Below are 14,688 nucleotides of genomic sequence, written 5' to 3'. Positions count from 1 at the left end.
GGAACAAGAAGATGAAACTAAAAAGAAGAAAACAGAGACCAAATGATGACTGACTTTATGCTGTAAACTAAGTAGTTTGGACTTTACCCAAAGCAATGGAGAGCCATTGCAAGACTTTCAAGAGGGGAGCATTACTTTCATATTTTCACTGAATGAAGAACACAATCTAAGTAATGAAGAAAGGCTTTGCTGGAAGGGGATGGAGCTGGAAACAGGAAACTAGTTAGAATCCTGTTGCAATCACTCTGATGGGCTGAAAAGAGTGGAAATGGAGACTAGGGAACATTTGAGAGAAATGTTTTGAAGTACAACCAAGGGGATCTGGCAACTAAATGGATATTGAGGCTGTAGGAGAAGGCAGAATCTGGAATGATTTCTAGAATTCTGGTGCACTTAGAACACACACACACACACACATGCACATACACTTATATGTCTTTCAGTGAGTATCTTTATCATCTGCACTAGCTTTTTAATAAAGAGATTACTTATATAAGAGGTCTGCCAAGAGGCAGACGCTTAAAAAAGATTAGATGTGCAAGAGATGTTAGGTGGGTGGGAGCCAGAAGAAGCGAGCAGAGTATTCAGATAGCAATGTAGGTCTGACAGCTATAAAAGGAGGGAAGAAGTAAAAGGGGGTATGGAATAATTGGGTAGAGAGAGTTCTAAAGTGCAGCAGAGGTCCAAGAAAACTTCAACCAAGCTGATGCAGAGTCCTTGGCCAAAATTGCCTGTTAGAGGAGTCACATGTCTCAGAAAAAGAGACCTGCCTTAGTACTCCACAGTGCTCCACCACTGGCTGGGAGAAGCCTGCAGGAAATGTGGCCTCAAGGTAGTGGATCTCCAAAGCTGGAGCCATCAGCCAATTGTGTCTCCACAGCAGAGATCAGAGCGCACATTTTCAAGGCTGCCACAAAAGGGGTCTAGAGACAAAGATCACCTGCACCAGGACCCTCAAGATAGGATGATCCCTTTATTGTACCTGAAGCACCTGTTTCAGTGATGCAGAAATTAAATACTTGTTTCTGTGTCTATATTACCCACTAAGTAATGTTTTTGAGAACAGAACAGTGTTCAAGGAACAAGCGTCTCGTACAGTGCTTGGTCTCGTACAGTGCTTGATGCACACTAAGTGTTAAATAAATGTTTGTGGCAGGAAGGAATGAACTGGAATCAAGGTTAGCCAGAATCAAAATGAAGTGAGCAATGTATTCATTCCTGGAATATTACAGCAACATCCAGAAGCTAGGCAGAACTCATCCCTTTCTCAGGGGGATCTGCTAGCTGGGCAATAAGGGGAGAAGCCTGAAAAGCCAAGGACAATTCAGAAATCTTTCCTCTCTGGCTATGAATACCCTGTCTGGCCACAAATGGAAATTGAGACCAGACAGAACACGGCCAAGAAACTCCACTCATTAACTCCTGAAAATACGTATTTCAGAGTTAACCTGGAAATCTTGCTCAGACCATTGGCCAAGCTCCACCAAGTCACAATGACAATTTAATGATAGTGGGGTTAACAAAATTTACTCACTCTACAAGCTCAAATGTGCTGAAAACAAGTCAGTTCTTTATTTTATCTATCAATAATATGGTTTTTCTCCTGAACCCCCACTTGCTGGTTGTGGAGGTGTTTAATCCAATGGGATAATGCAAACTGTGCAGACCAAAGGAAATTGTATTCCCGTCATTTTAGAAATTAACATATAAATCCCAGAACTACCCTAATGTTAATTTCTGGTTACATATGACCAAATGTCCAGTAATGTAATGGGCATTCATGCTATGTCCAAATATACTCCTTTTTATTATGTCAAAGTATGCTTCTTTGCAAAAAATAACAACGATAGCAGTTTTATTGTGTTTACTCCATGTAGGACTCTATGCACTTTCCATGTGTTAATTCACTCATTCCTTCCAACAACTTTATCCCAGCACACACATACACACAAACACAAATTACTATTTCTATTTTACAAGTGAAGAAAGTTAAATAGAGACTGGTTAAGAAGTTTCCCCAAGGTCACCCAGTTCAAAAGGGCCAAAGCCAGATTTAAACACAGGTTGTCTGGCTTCAGGGTCCACATTCTTAGCCACAACAGTCCACTTCTGAGAGTCCCGTTAGGGCTAGAAATCCACATTTCTGAATAATGCCATGTGTATTAACTGAATATGTTTACAAATTTGAGAATTCTTCAGGATATTAAGTAATATCTTTTCATTGACATGTCAAGATTGTTAATAACAGGAAGTAAATCAATGCCTATATACTTCTATTTAAATAAAAGTGATTAAACTCACAAAATTTGCTTATATTACATTTGATAAAACTGTAATTTTAAAACCAGGTAGGCACCTTGGTCAAAAATAAAAACAAAACTACTTGGTCTTTTGCCCAATCTACAAAATAATTACTTGAAAATGTACTTTAGCAAAATGATCATGAAATGCAAGACTGAATTGGAATCTAGAATCTAAAGGTCTTGATTTTCTTTCCACTGTTTTCATCATTACACAATGGGTTTGTGGGAACTGGAATCATATGGAAATTGCTGTTGCTGCACAATCCAATATTAGCACAATAATAGCCTTCACTTACTGAGTACTGTACACAACACACTGTGCTAAAATGGCCAGTAGGGATCAGAAGAGGGGATCAGACAGGTAATTAAAGTAACTCACCAGAGGCCAAAAATCTTGGCCAGAATCAGAATTCAAACCCACGTCTATAGGACTGCAAAGCTTTTGCTCTTTCCTTCAAGTCTACTATGTAATTTTATGTTTATCACTGTTAGTATCTAATTTAAGTTGAAACTAGTAATCAGACTCATTATGTTGAGCTGATGATTATTAAAATATAGCACCATGTGTTTATAGTGAGAGTGTTCTTACAACATTGTCACTTCCAAAAGACTACTACTCCTGCACCCTCCCCACCTCCACAACCACCATACAGAGAGGCCGTGAGAAGCATGGCTTTCACCTTGGAACATCTCCCCAGGGACCAGGGGCAAAGCAGTCAGTGTTTCTCTCCTAGTGATGTTATGGAACTGGTATCACAGGAGGGTCAGGAAGAGTCCTGTAGTCTTGAGCCAGGCCAAAAGGCTCACGGGCTCCACCCCATGCCCTCTGTTACTCTAAGAGAAAATGGGTCCCTTGGATCCAGGCTTCAGATGACCAGACTCACACCTGAGCATCTCTACAAATGTCTGCTTCAGCTTGCTGTTCCCCAGAATGAGAATAAATGAGTGGCCAGCAGGATAAAACATTGTCATTACTTCGCCAATCATCTTAGCCATCTTGGTTTTTGGTAGGAAATTACCAAATGACGCAATTAAAAAAGCAAGAAAGTAAAGTAAGAAGAGAAAGAAGGAGGAAAGGATGATTCTGATGGCCCTCTTGTGGGCCTCAGTGCTTGGATCTCTGGAGCTTGTACCATTTTGCAGCATCTGCCGTGTGTGCCTCCCCAGGGAGAAGATGAGCAAAAAGTAGGCGGCCAGGGACACAATTAAGGGAGGCAGGTACCACAGAGTCCCAAGAACATGGATCAGATAATACTCACTCCTCTTCTTTCTGAAGTGTTCAGTCACATTTCTGGTGGCCTCAATTCCCCTAAAGACAGAATAGAGCTTAAACTCATTGATCAGAGATGCAGTACTACCACAGGATAAGAGCAGTACACCCAACAGCATCCATACCATCACCCTAGAAACTCTCCACTTGAGCCAGAGGAATGTGGGGTGAGAGAAACTGGCGATTTTCAGGCAGTAGAGGACACCAAGACAGGTGGCAAGCCAAATGCTCAGATGGTTTGTAAATGTCCAGGAAACATCAATAATTTGCATTATTACCCCTGAATCATGTGCGTTGGGTGAGAATTCTATTAAAAAACTATCAGTCAAGATAATACACAGCAGAATGATCCTCAAGAATGCCAGGGTGGTGATGATGAAGTCAGACAAAGACATTCTCTTGGTCTTGAACCAGCTGCTACCATTGACCAACCCAATGAAACAATTGACCAGAATTCCCAGTGCGAACTGAGTGCCAGACAGAATCAGGAACAACCCCTCGGTGAGTCCCATCATGTCAGCAATTAGGCAGCCCTGATCTTTGTTCTTTCTGTTGATATATAGAATCTCCTCATTGATTTGATATTTTTCTCATTAATCTACTCCTCTACCTGTTGCTTCACTGTACATGTCTCTTGTCTCTGCCCAATTTAGTCTGTCGTAGAGCACAGTTTAGGGAATCCTCTCTGGCTCTTTCAGGTTAGTCTGTCCTCTTCACAGATGATATGGATTGTCATATTCCATCTATGAACCTAAACTTGGCAGCTCTTTGCTAAAATGCAAATGAGTAGTGTCCAGTGTCACACAGAGAAGGAAGAGATCCAGGTCACAAAGATGATGGAGGACTTGGACTCAGTTTCAAAGGGTGTAAGGCTCTGAGTTACCCACAACAGAAAGATGAGCGGCACCAAATGGAGGAGGCTCAGAATTACTCAGAAGAGTAAAAAGTCTCATTCCTCAGGAGGGAGAGGACTCAGAGATACAGAAAAGGAATTCCACTAGGAGCCACTATCCACCTGGAGTGAGGTTTAAGTGCATAAAATTGTAAAAGTTCAGTGCCATTGATCATGGATTAGAATGAAAAGGCATGCCCCTTGGAGCCTGGCTTACATGCAGGGAGATGGCGGGAAGCTACAAGCTAGCAAGAGAAGCCTCACCAGAAAGTGGCCAAGCTTACATCCCGATCTTGGACTTGCAGTGGGAAGTCTCAGACCCACTCTGGATTGCTAGTCTGCTATAATACTGCCAAGGGAGGCTTAAGAACAATACTTCTGTTCTTAACCTAAGAGCTCCTCTATTTAACAAGGGGCTATTAATTAAGGATCTTCATTCAGGACTATACGCAGAATTAAACAGTACGTAGTTTATATTAAAGTATGCTTATGTTGACTCTTTTTAAAGCTAATTGCTAAGGTTTGTGTACTTTTTACGTCCCACTCCCTTCCCTAAATTTAATGAGACATTGGTTTAAAACCTAAAGGATTGTGGGAATAAAGAAAAGATTTTACTTCTACTTGCCATGAAAGGTCATGTAAGAGAAAGATAAGAGTAAAGAGTTGCTCATGTATATGGAGATAAAGTCAACAATGTATGAATAAGAAAGAATTAGGTTTAAGTACACAACACAAATAAGTGGCTTAGAGGACAGGTATATTTTTGTCTCCCAAAGCAGTCCAGAGGCAAACTGTCCAGGCTGGTATGGTGGTTGCATGGTGATCGCAGATCCCAGCTTCTTCTATCTTCCATTCTGAAGATTGCCTCATGGTCCAAGATGGCAACTGGAAATCCAGCCATGAAATGTCCACATTTCAGACAAAAAAGAAAATGCTGTAGGACAAGAGTCTGGGGAAACACACAGGATACGCCTCCCAAGAGTAACTCATACAAAAAGTTCCCTGAGAGCATCACCAAGTGACTTCTGCCTATAGCCCCTTGGCAACCCCTAACGGAAAAGAACAGGAATGCAGTACATGTGCTGTGCACCCTGTCACATCTGGGTTCTATAAATACAGAAGGGACAATAGATACTGGGTAGTGCATTAATCATGTTTATTTTCTGTATTTTATGCTTTGACACTTTTGGGCCTTGCAGACCCAGAGAGGGCATGCCCTCCCAAGGTTAGCTAATTCCTAGAGTTAGCAAACAACTTGCCTGAGAAAACTCCTTTGATAAGCAAACCAGCCAATCCTGAATCCATACTGCCCCTCCCGTCTACCTCCTTTGCTTAGGAGGTAGAAAACCAGGACACTATGACCTTGCTTTCAATCACCCCAGGGCCAGGCACCTGATAACTAGGGACCATCTTGAGAGCCTGCAGCCTGCTGAAATTATTCAAACTACCCAATCCTAAACTTGCTCAGCATTCCACCGGTGCCTTACTCATTGCTTCCCTATGAAAAACACAACAAAGGCTCTGGCTCATGTTTTCCCCTCTCCTTCCTCCTGACCAACTCCAGTGCATCCCTGAGCGGCCTTGCATGGCATAGCATGCCACCTCCTATTGGGAACTGTGAAATAAAAGACTCTTCTTTCAAAGCAGTTGTCTGTGTGACATGATTAAAGCAGTTGTCTCCTACCATACATGATTAAGGCAAGTCCCAGGTACATCTTAAAACAGGTAGGCAACTGGAAATCTTTTCCACAATATGGTTTTCTATAACAGAAAGCTAGAATCTACAACAGAAAGCTAGAATGCTTTAAAGTTATCTCACAGCCAAGCATGGTAGCTCATGCTTATCATCCCAGCGACCCAGGAGGCCAAGGTGAGAGCATCACTTGCAACCATGAGTTTGAGGCTGCAGTGAGCTATGATCGCACCACTGCACTCCAGCCTGGGCGACAGAGCGAGACTCCAAAATACATACATATGTTATAAATAAAGGATAAATAAATAAAATTTAAAAATAAAAAAAGAAAATAAGTTATCTCATAAACCACTTATAGTGTGTTTAGCAGAAGAAAAATAATCACTCCTGTCTCAACTTCTCCTTGGAGCTCCAGACTAATATAATTAATACCCTGCCAAGGAGCCGTTAGAAAGTCTACAGATAAACCATATTCAAAACTAAGCTCATTATCTTTCCCCCTCTCAACTCTGCTCCCACATCCATGTTCCATAAACTCAGAAATGAAGTGCTACTATCCACGCATGTCTCCATGCAGGATCCTCAGAATCACCTCTGAATTGCATTTCCTCTTAGCAATAGTGGTCGTGTCACCACCAGATCTTGGGCAGAAGCTATAAGTGATTTTCTGCAGTATCTCTAACACAGAGCCTAGCACAGGGTCTGGCACAAAATTGGTACACAATTACTATTTGTCAAATCAATTTGAATCCCAAACACCCCTCAAGTCACCTCTCATCCCCACTCTTGCTAACCTTTCTAGGCCTATTAGAGCTTCCTAACTGCTCTAGGCTTTCTCCTTCTAGCCCTTCACTCTGTCTTTGTTGTTCTTCTAAAGCACAATTCTGATAAGATGTCCTTGTTTTCAAACCTTCTATTGCTCCCCGTTGCCAAAGTTCTCTGAAAGCTTTCAAGGCCCTTTACTATCTAGCCCCAACCCACTTTCCATGCCTCACCTTTGTTTCATAAACTTTTGTTTCTCGATCTTTGCTCATGCTGTTTCCTCTGCTGAAAGCTAACCTATCTATTCTCTTCTAAGCTACTCCTCACAACCTATCACACTTAGCTACAAAAGTTTCTGCTTATCCTCCCTAACCCCCCATAAGCTTAATTGTGAATTCCTTCAGTGCAGGAATCCTGTTACATTCATCCCTACATTCAGGTCCTATATGCATGACATATAGCAGATGCCCAACTGAACCTTATATTTAAGAGAAGCAGAGCATAAAGGTTTGGAAAATGTGCAGCCTGACCATGTGGTAGAAAAGAAAAACCAACTTTCTGAGGAGGAATTCAAGCTGGCTGAAGAAATTTGCATAAGTAACAAGGAGCCGAATGTTAATAGTCAAGACAATGGGGAAAATGTCTCTAGGGCATGTCAGAGACCTTCACGGCAGCCCCTCCTATCACAGGCCCAGAGGCCTTGGAGGGAAGAATGGTTTCCTGGCCAGGCCCAGGGCCCAGCTGCTCTGTGCAGCCTCGGGACTTGGTTCCATGCATCCCGGTGGATCCAGCACCAGCCACGGCTAAAAGGAGCCCTCAAGGAGAACCTCTGCTATGGCAATGTGGAAGGAAAATGTGGAGTTGTAGCCCCTGCACAGAGTCCCCACTGAGGCATTGCCTAGTGGAGCTGTGAGAAGAGGGCACCCATCCTCCAGACCCCAGAAAGGTAGATCCACTGACAGCTTGTACCTTGTGCCTGGAAATACTGCAGGCATTCAACACCAGCCCATGAAAGTGGACGCAGGAGCTGTACCTTGCTGAGCCACAGGAACGCGGGGGCAGCTGCCCAAGACCAAGACTGTGGGAGCCCACCTCTTGCATCAGCATGCCCTAGGGTGGCATACATGTGAGACATGGAATCAAAGGAGATGATTTCAGAGCTTTAAGATTTAATGACTGCTCTGCCGGGTTTCAGACTTGCATAAGGCCTGTAGCCTCTTTATTTTGGTCAATTTCTCCCATTTGGACCGGAAACCTTTGCCCAATGCCTGTACCCTCATTGTATCTTAGAAGTAACTAATTTTATTTCACAGGCTCATAGGTGGAAGGGACTTGGCTTGTCTTAGATGAGACCTTGCACTTGGACTTTTGAGTTAATGCTGGAATGAGTTAAGACTTTGCAGGACTGTTGAGAAGGTATGATTGGTTTTGAAATGTGAAAAGGACATGAGATTTGGGAGGGGCTGGGGCAGGATGATATGGTTTGGTTATGTCCCCACCCATATCTCATCTCAAATTGTAATCCCCACGTGTCAAGGTAGGGACCTGGTAGGTGACTGGATCATGAGGGTGGTTTCCCCCGTGCTGTTGTCCTGATAGTGAGGGAGTTCTCCCCAGATCTGATGGTTTTAAAAGTAGCAGTTTCCCCTGTGCCCTCTCTCTCCTGCCGCCTTGTGAAGAAGGTGCCTGCTTCCCCTTCACCTTTTGCCACAACCATAAATTTCCTGACGCCTACCCAGCCATGCGGAACTGTGAGTTAATTAAACCTCTCTTGTTTATAAATTACCCAGTCTCAGGTAGTATCTTCATAGCAGTGTGAAAACGGACAAATACAATTGGTTGTGGGAATTTGTGGATGTGAAGGGCCAGTGGAGAATGAATACAAGTGGAGGCAGGCATTGGGAAGAAAGCAAAATGCAAACTTCACATACCTGAGTTCAAACTCCAGGTGTGCATCTTGGAAGATGCATGACTTTGACAAGTTATTTAACCTCTCTCAGTTTTGGGTTTCCTCACCTGTAAAATGGGATTATTGTACCTTCTTCTTAGGATAATGGCTAAATGAGACAATGATAAAAAGTACTTAGCTTAGTGCTCGGTACATAGTAACCAGAAGAGAAATGACAGTCATTAATATGATTATTGTTACATCTTTAAGAGATTTCCCTGTAATTCATTAACCTTGGACTTGCCTCTCATTTTCCACAAAGATTTTCTTGCTGTTACTCCCACAAATCTTCACAGAATATTACGCAAACTCTAACAGAAAAATAGCAAAGTGATCCTGCCCTCATTTTCAAGTCCCAACTAACTGAATGACAAACATTTATCAATTTCCATGTCACTGTGCAAAGCTGAGTTAGATTGGGGAAAAAGGGTGGTTTTAGTAAAAGAAAACCCTGCCTTCAAGAATTGCCATGATCTCATTTGGGAACAAAGGGAAAACAGCACTAATTTCTCCTAACTTGGCTGCAAAAGTTACGCTGTAATCCACATTGCAATGACAAGTAATTCCTAAAGAAATGTATACTCTATTGCCAAAACTGCCACAGAAATAAATCTTTGGTGTTTTTGGATTATCTTTGAATAAAATGTCCAGTGTATTTTAAGAAATGATTGATTCTTTGAGAACTGTAAAGGCAACAAAAAGTAGATCTCATATAGGTTGGTTTTTTTTTGTTTGTTTTGTTTTTGAGATGGAGTCTGGCTCTGCCACCCAGGCTGGAGTGCGGTGGCATGATCTCGGCTCACTGCAAGCTCCGCCTCCCAGGTTCACGCCATTCTCCCGCCTCAGCCTCCTGAGTAGCTGGGACTACAGGCACCTACCACCACACCCAGCTAATTTTTTGTATTTTCAGTAGAGACGGGGTTTTACCATGTTAGCCAGGATGGTCTTGATCTCCCGACCTCGTGATCCACCCGCCTCAGCCTCCCAAAGTGCTGGGATTACAGGCATGAGCCACCGCGCCTGGTTAGGTTGGTGTTTAAAGTAAATCATTTTGGGCTGTGTACACGTATTAACAGATGAATGAATTATAAAAGCATGAGATGCTAAAATACAGATGGTGGGGGAAAATACATAAAAGATTTTCTTGTTCATATCCAGTGAAGTGGTACTCACTAAAAGTGAATGAGTAAAGTAAGTCTGGCTCAGAAATAATGGAAAGATTTTTTTCCCCAAATAAAAAGTTTTATTTTTTTCTTATTATAAAAGTAATATATGTTCAATGCTAAAATATATATATATATATATATATAAAACTGTAAAGAAACAAGGAAAATCACGCATAATCACCCTCTCTAGAGATAATAACATCCTCATGTTTCTCCCTCCGGACATTAGGCCTATCTTCATTACAACTTCTTTTTCAAAAATGGGATACCCCAGACATACTGTTTGAAACTTTTTCTCCCATTCTTCTAGGTATACTATTCAAATCTTACCATTTAACAGGAAACCTCCAAATCGAGGTCACAGTACAGTTTTCTGAGGTTTATTCCCCGACACTATCATATCAAAAACGGAAATGCAAGACCTAAAACTTGGGTTAGAAGATCCCTAGTCTTTTACTGCTATTTACTGCTATCATATTTCCAAATGTGCTCTTCCTAGACCAGCTAGGGAGCAGGAGAAAGTTTCTCAGCAGATGGGGCTTCCCAGGGGTGGGCAAAGTTTCCCTAGCAAGTCTGACTGACTTGAGGCGAGAATCATTCTGCTAGAATCATACGCATGCTGAGGACTGCACGCTACACACCTAAGTCTGATAAAGCACCACTGCTTCAGCTCCACAGCCTTTCAGAGGTGTGGAGAGAAGAGGCAACCTCCAGGGGAGAGTTTAAAGCAGAGCCCCTTGGCTCACAGTGATCCAGCACAGCATCCTCTTCCGCCCCTGCATTCTGGACTGAGAAACTGCTCCAGGTTGGTAATTAAGCTCTTCTGTTCACCATGTCATTTTCCCAAAGCAGAGATTTATCACTCTGCTTAAACAGGACTGTTAATCTGCATAATTTCTCACATTTAAGGAGTATAAAAGCTGCTGTGCTGATGGAAGAAATAGAGTTGCTCAAAAGATAAATTTTATACACTTCCCAATTTTGCTTAAGGAATGTGGCATAAAGGAATAAAGACTACATCACCAGGCAGTTTTAATGTGTGAACTTAAGAGAGCTGAGTTGATATGCTGATTATTGTCCCAGCTGCAGGAAAAAGAAAGATGGCTGGCAGGAGAAAACAGCAATGAATTTTCTACTGTTCCTGAGCAAGGAGAGGATAAAGCTAAAAAATTCCATCTTTCCTCAACCAAAATGCATTGTAAGTATAAAAAAGCTACTCAAGTGTGCAGAAAATACCTTAAAACAAAAAAGTCACGGACCTATAACATAGCTTGTGAATTTTGAACCTAATAAAGTCCAATATGACCTGAGCTGCAGTTAGCACTGTACTCGTACTCTCAGGCAGAAAGGACAGAACATGTAGGCTGGGGAGCAAATATATAGGCTGGGTCAGAGGCCAAACTGGAGACAGAGTGGCCTAGACAGTATGAGAGACTTCTACCATTTGAACAAAACAACCTGCAGAGTGGCAGCCAACCTTTGGGATACAGCAGCAAACTGGCAGGCAGACCTCGGGAGGGCTGATGCAAACTTTAAAGGGCAAAAGATGCACTGAAAAACTGAGTTACTATTTCATCTTTATTGGTAAATTATTAGTATTCTAAAATTTCCTGAATCTTGTAATAAAAAGTAAGATTACATGATGTACATAATGATCCATGTGGAAAAATAAAAGGAAAATGTAGGACCTAAGGCTCTGAGGGAGGCACTGACAGAGGTTGTTAAGAGGATCCTCTTCTACCTTCCCCGAGAGTTCTGAAGAAGACTCTAAAAGGATAGATAAGGGGTGGAGAAAGACAGAATAGAACCACAGCTCCTGTGGCATCACCTGGAGATGAACGATTTCATCTCTAGTTATATTTCAGGTCCTTATTGCTGGTAAACTATGTTTCATCAATGCTACTAGTGAAACTGTCCAAAAACAAAAGATATGAAGAAGGTAGGTTAGTCTTAAAGATGTTTAGGTTAGACACTAACCACTGCTCAGCAACCCCCTTCAATTTGAGCTGAAGCTTAGAATCCCATTGGGATGATTCATCTATCAATGCCCCATCCACAGGTGTGGAGGGGCAGGCCACCCCTTCACCTGGTGCCCAACGTGGGTGCTTTTCTCTAGGGTGAAGGTATGCTCGAGCGTGGTCATTGAGGACAAGTCGACGACAGACTCCCAAGTACGTCTACAGTCAGCCTTGCAGTAAGCTTGTGCGCTCGGAAAAAGCCAGGGTAACAGTGGGGCGAACTAAAAGTAAATACGCCTCTCATCTCAACTCTATTAACATTCTTTAAAAAAAAGGGGGAGTTAGAGTTTCTACAAAAAAATCTAATCACACTATTTCAAACGATAGAAAATTTTGCCCATGATTTCTAGAACAGGGAACTTTAGATGTAAAAGATTGGGAAAAAATTGGCAAAGAATTAAAACAAGCAAGTAGGGAGGGTAAAATCATCCCATTTACAGTATGGAATGATTGGGTCATTATTAAAGTAGCTTTAGAACCGTTTCAAACAGAAGATAGCATTTCAGTTTCTGATGCCCCTGAAAGCTGTGTAATAGATGGTAAAGAAGAGGCAGGGATAAAATCCCAGAAAGGAACGGAAAGTTTACATTGTGAATATGTAGCAGAGCCGGTAATGGCTCAGTCAACGCAAAATGTTGACTATAATCAATTACAGGAGGTGATATATCCTGAAACGTTAAAATTAGAAGAAAAAGGTCCAGAATTAGTGGGGCCATCAGAGTCTAAACCACGAGGGCCAACTCCTCTTCCAGCAGTTCAGATGCCTGTAACATTACAACCTCAAATGCAGGTTAGACAAGTACAAACCCCAAGAGAATATCACATAGAGAAAGATAAGAGTCTCTGTCACGGCAATGCCAATCCAAATACAGTATCCACAATATCAGCTGGTAGAAAATAAGACCTAACTGCCAGTAGCCTATCAATACTGGCCGCCAGCCGAACTTAAGTATAGGCTGCCCCCAGAAAATCAGTATGGACAGCCAAGAATGTTCCCAGCACCACGGCAGGGCACCATACCCTCAGCCGCCCACTATGAGACTTAATCCTACAGCACCACCTGGTGGGCAGGGTAGTGCATTACATAAAATTATTGATGAGGCAAGAAAACAAGGAGCTATTGAGGCGTGGCAATTCCCAGTAATATTAGAACCGATACCACCTGGAGAAGGGGCCCAAGAGGGAGAGCCTCCCTAGCTGAGGCCAGATATGAGTCTTTTTCTATAAAAATGATAAAAGATATGAAAGAGGGAGTAAAACAGTATGGACCCAACTCCCCTTATATGAGGACATTATTAGATTCCATTGCTCATGGACATAGACTCATTCCTTACGATTGGGAGGTTCTGGCCAAACCATCTCTCTCACCCTCTCAATATTTACAATTTAAGACTTGGTGGATTGATGGGGCACAACAACAGGTCGGTCTGAAGAAATAGGGCTGCCAATCCTCCAGTTAACATAGATGCAGATCAACTATTAGGAACAGGTCAAAACTGAAGCACTACTAGTCAACAAGCGTTGACTACTGAAGCACTACTAGTCAAAATGAGGCCATTGAGCAAGTTAGAGCTATCTGCCTTACGGCCTGGGAAAAAATCCAAGACCCAGGAACCGCCTGCCCCTCATTCAATACAGTAAGACAAGGCTCTAAAGAGCCCTACCCTGATTTTGTGGCAAGGCTCCAAGATGTTGCTCAAAAGTCAGTTGCCAATGAGAATGCCCCTAAGGTCAGAGTGGAGTTGATGGCATACGAAAACGCCAATCCTGAGTGTCAATCAGCCATTAAGCCATTAAAAGGTAAGGTTCCCACAGGATCAGATGTAATCTCAGAGTATGTAAAAGCCTGTGATGGAGAAGGAGCGATGCATAAAGCTATGCTTACGGCTCAAGCAATAATGGGAGTTGCTTTAGGAAGACAAGTTAGAACATTTGGGGGGAAATGTTATAATTGTGGTCAAATTGGTCATCTAAGAAAGAATTGCCCAGTCTCAAATAAACAAAATATAACTATTCAAGCTACTACTACAACAGATAAAGAGCCACCTGACTTATGTCCAAGATGTAAAAAAGGAAAACATTGGGCTAGTCAATGTCGTTCTAAATTTGATAGAAATGGGCAACCATTGTCAGGAAACAAGAAGAGGGGCCAGCCTCAGGCCCTGCAACAAACTGGGGCATTCCCAATTCAGCCCATTGTTCCTCAGGGATTTCAGGGACAACAACCCCCACTGTCCCAAGTGCCTCAGGGAATGAGCCAGTTACCACAATACAACAATTGTCCCCCACCACAAGTGGCAGTGCAGCAGTAGATTTATGTACTATACAAGCAGTCTCTCTGCTTCCAGGGGAACTTCCACAAAAAATCCCCACAGGGGTATATGGCCCACTGCCTGAGGGGTCTGTAGGACTAATCTTAGGAAGATGAAGTCTAAATCTAAAGGGAGTTCAAATTCATACTGGTATGGTTGATTCAGACTATAAAGGCAAAATTCAATTGGTTATTAGCTCTTCAATTCCTTGGAGTGCCAGTCCAGGAGACAGGATTGCTCAATTATTACTCCTGCCTTATATTAAGGTTGGAAACAGTCAGATGAGAAGAACAGAAAGGTTTGGAAGCACTGATCCGACAGGAA

The 14,688-nt window shown here is 42.4% G+C and overlaps 1 protein-coding gene and 1 pseudogene across 1 annotated transcript; one reads left to right on the top strand and one right to left on the bottom strand.

The window, feature by feature from the left end:
• Positions 1-3,049: 3,049 nt before the first annotated feature.
• On the bottom strand, positions 3,050-4,150 carry TAS2R3 (taste 2 receptor member 3). The gene has a single exon (XM_054496813.1). It carries the CDS (start codon positions 4,086-4,088, stop codon positions 3,138-3,140), a length of 951 nt encoding a protein of 316 aa, XP_054352788.1. The 5' UTR covers positions 4,089-4,150; the 3' UTR covers positions 3,050-3,137.
• A 542-nt stretch (positions 4,151-4,692) lies between these two features.
• On the top strand, positions 4,693-14,364 carry LOC129041601 (endogenous retrovirus group K member 9 Gag polyprotein-like; annotated as a pseudogene).
• The last annotated feature ends 324 nt before the right edge of the window (positions 14,365-14,688 follow it).

The sequence above is a fragment of the Pongo pygmaeus genome, chromosome 6 (assembly GCF_028885625.2).
Source record: "Pongo pygmaeus isolate AG05252 chromosome 6, NHGRI_mPonPyg2-v2.0_pri, whole genome shotgun sequence".
Lineage (NCBI taxonomy): Eukaryota > Metazoa > Chordata > Mammalia > Primates > Hominidae > Pongo > Pongo pygmaeus.
Note: the sequence above shows the minus strand (reverse complement) of the source record. Positions and strands in the feature narration are given on the sequence as shown.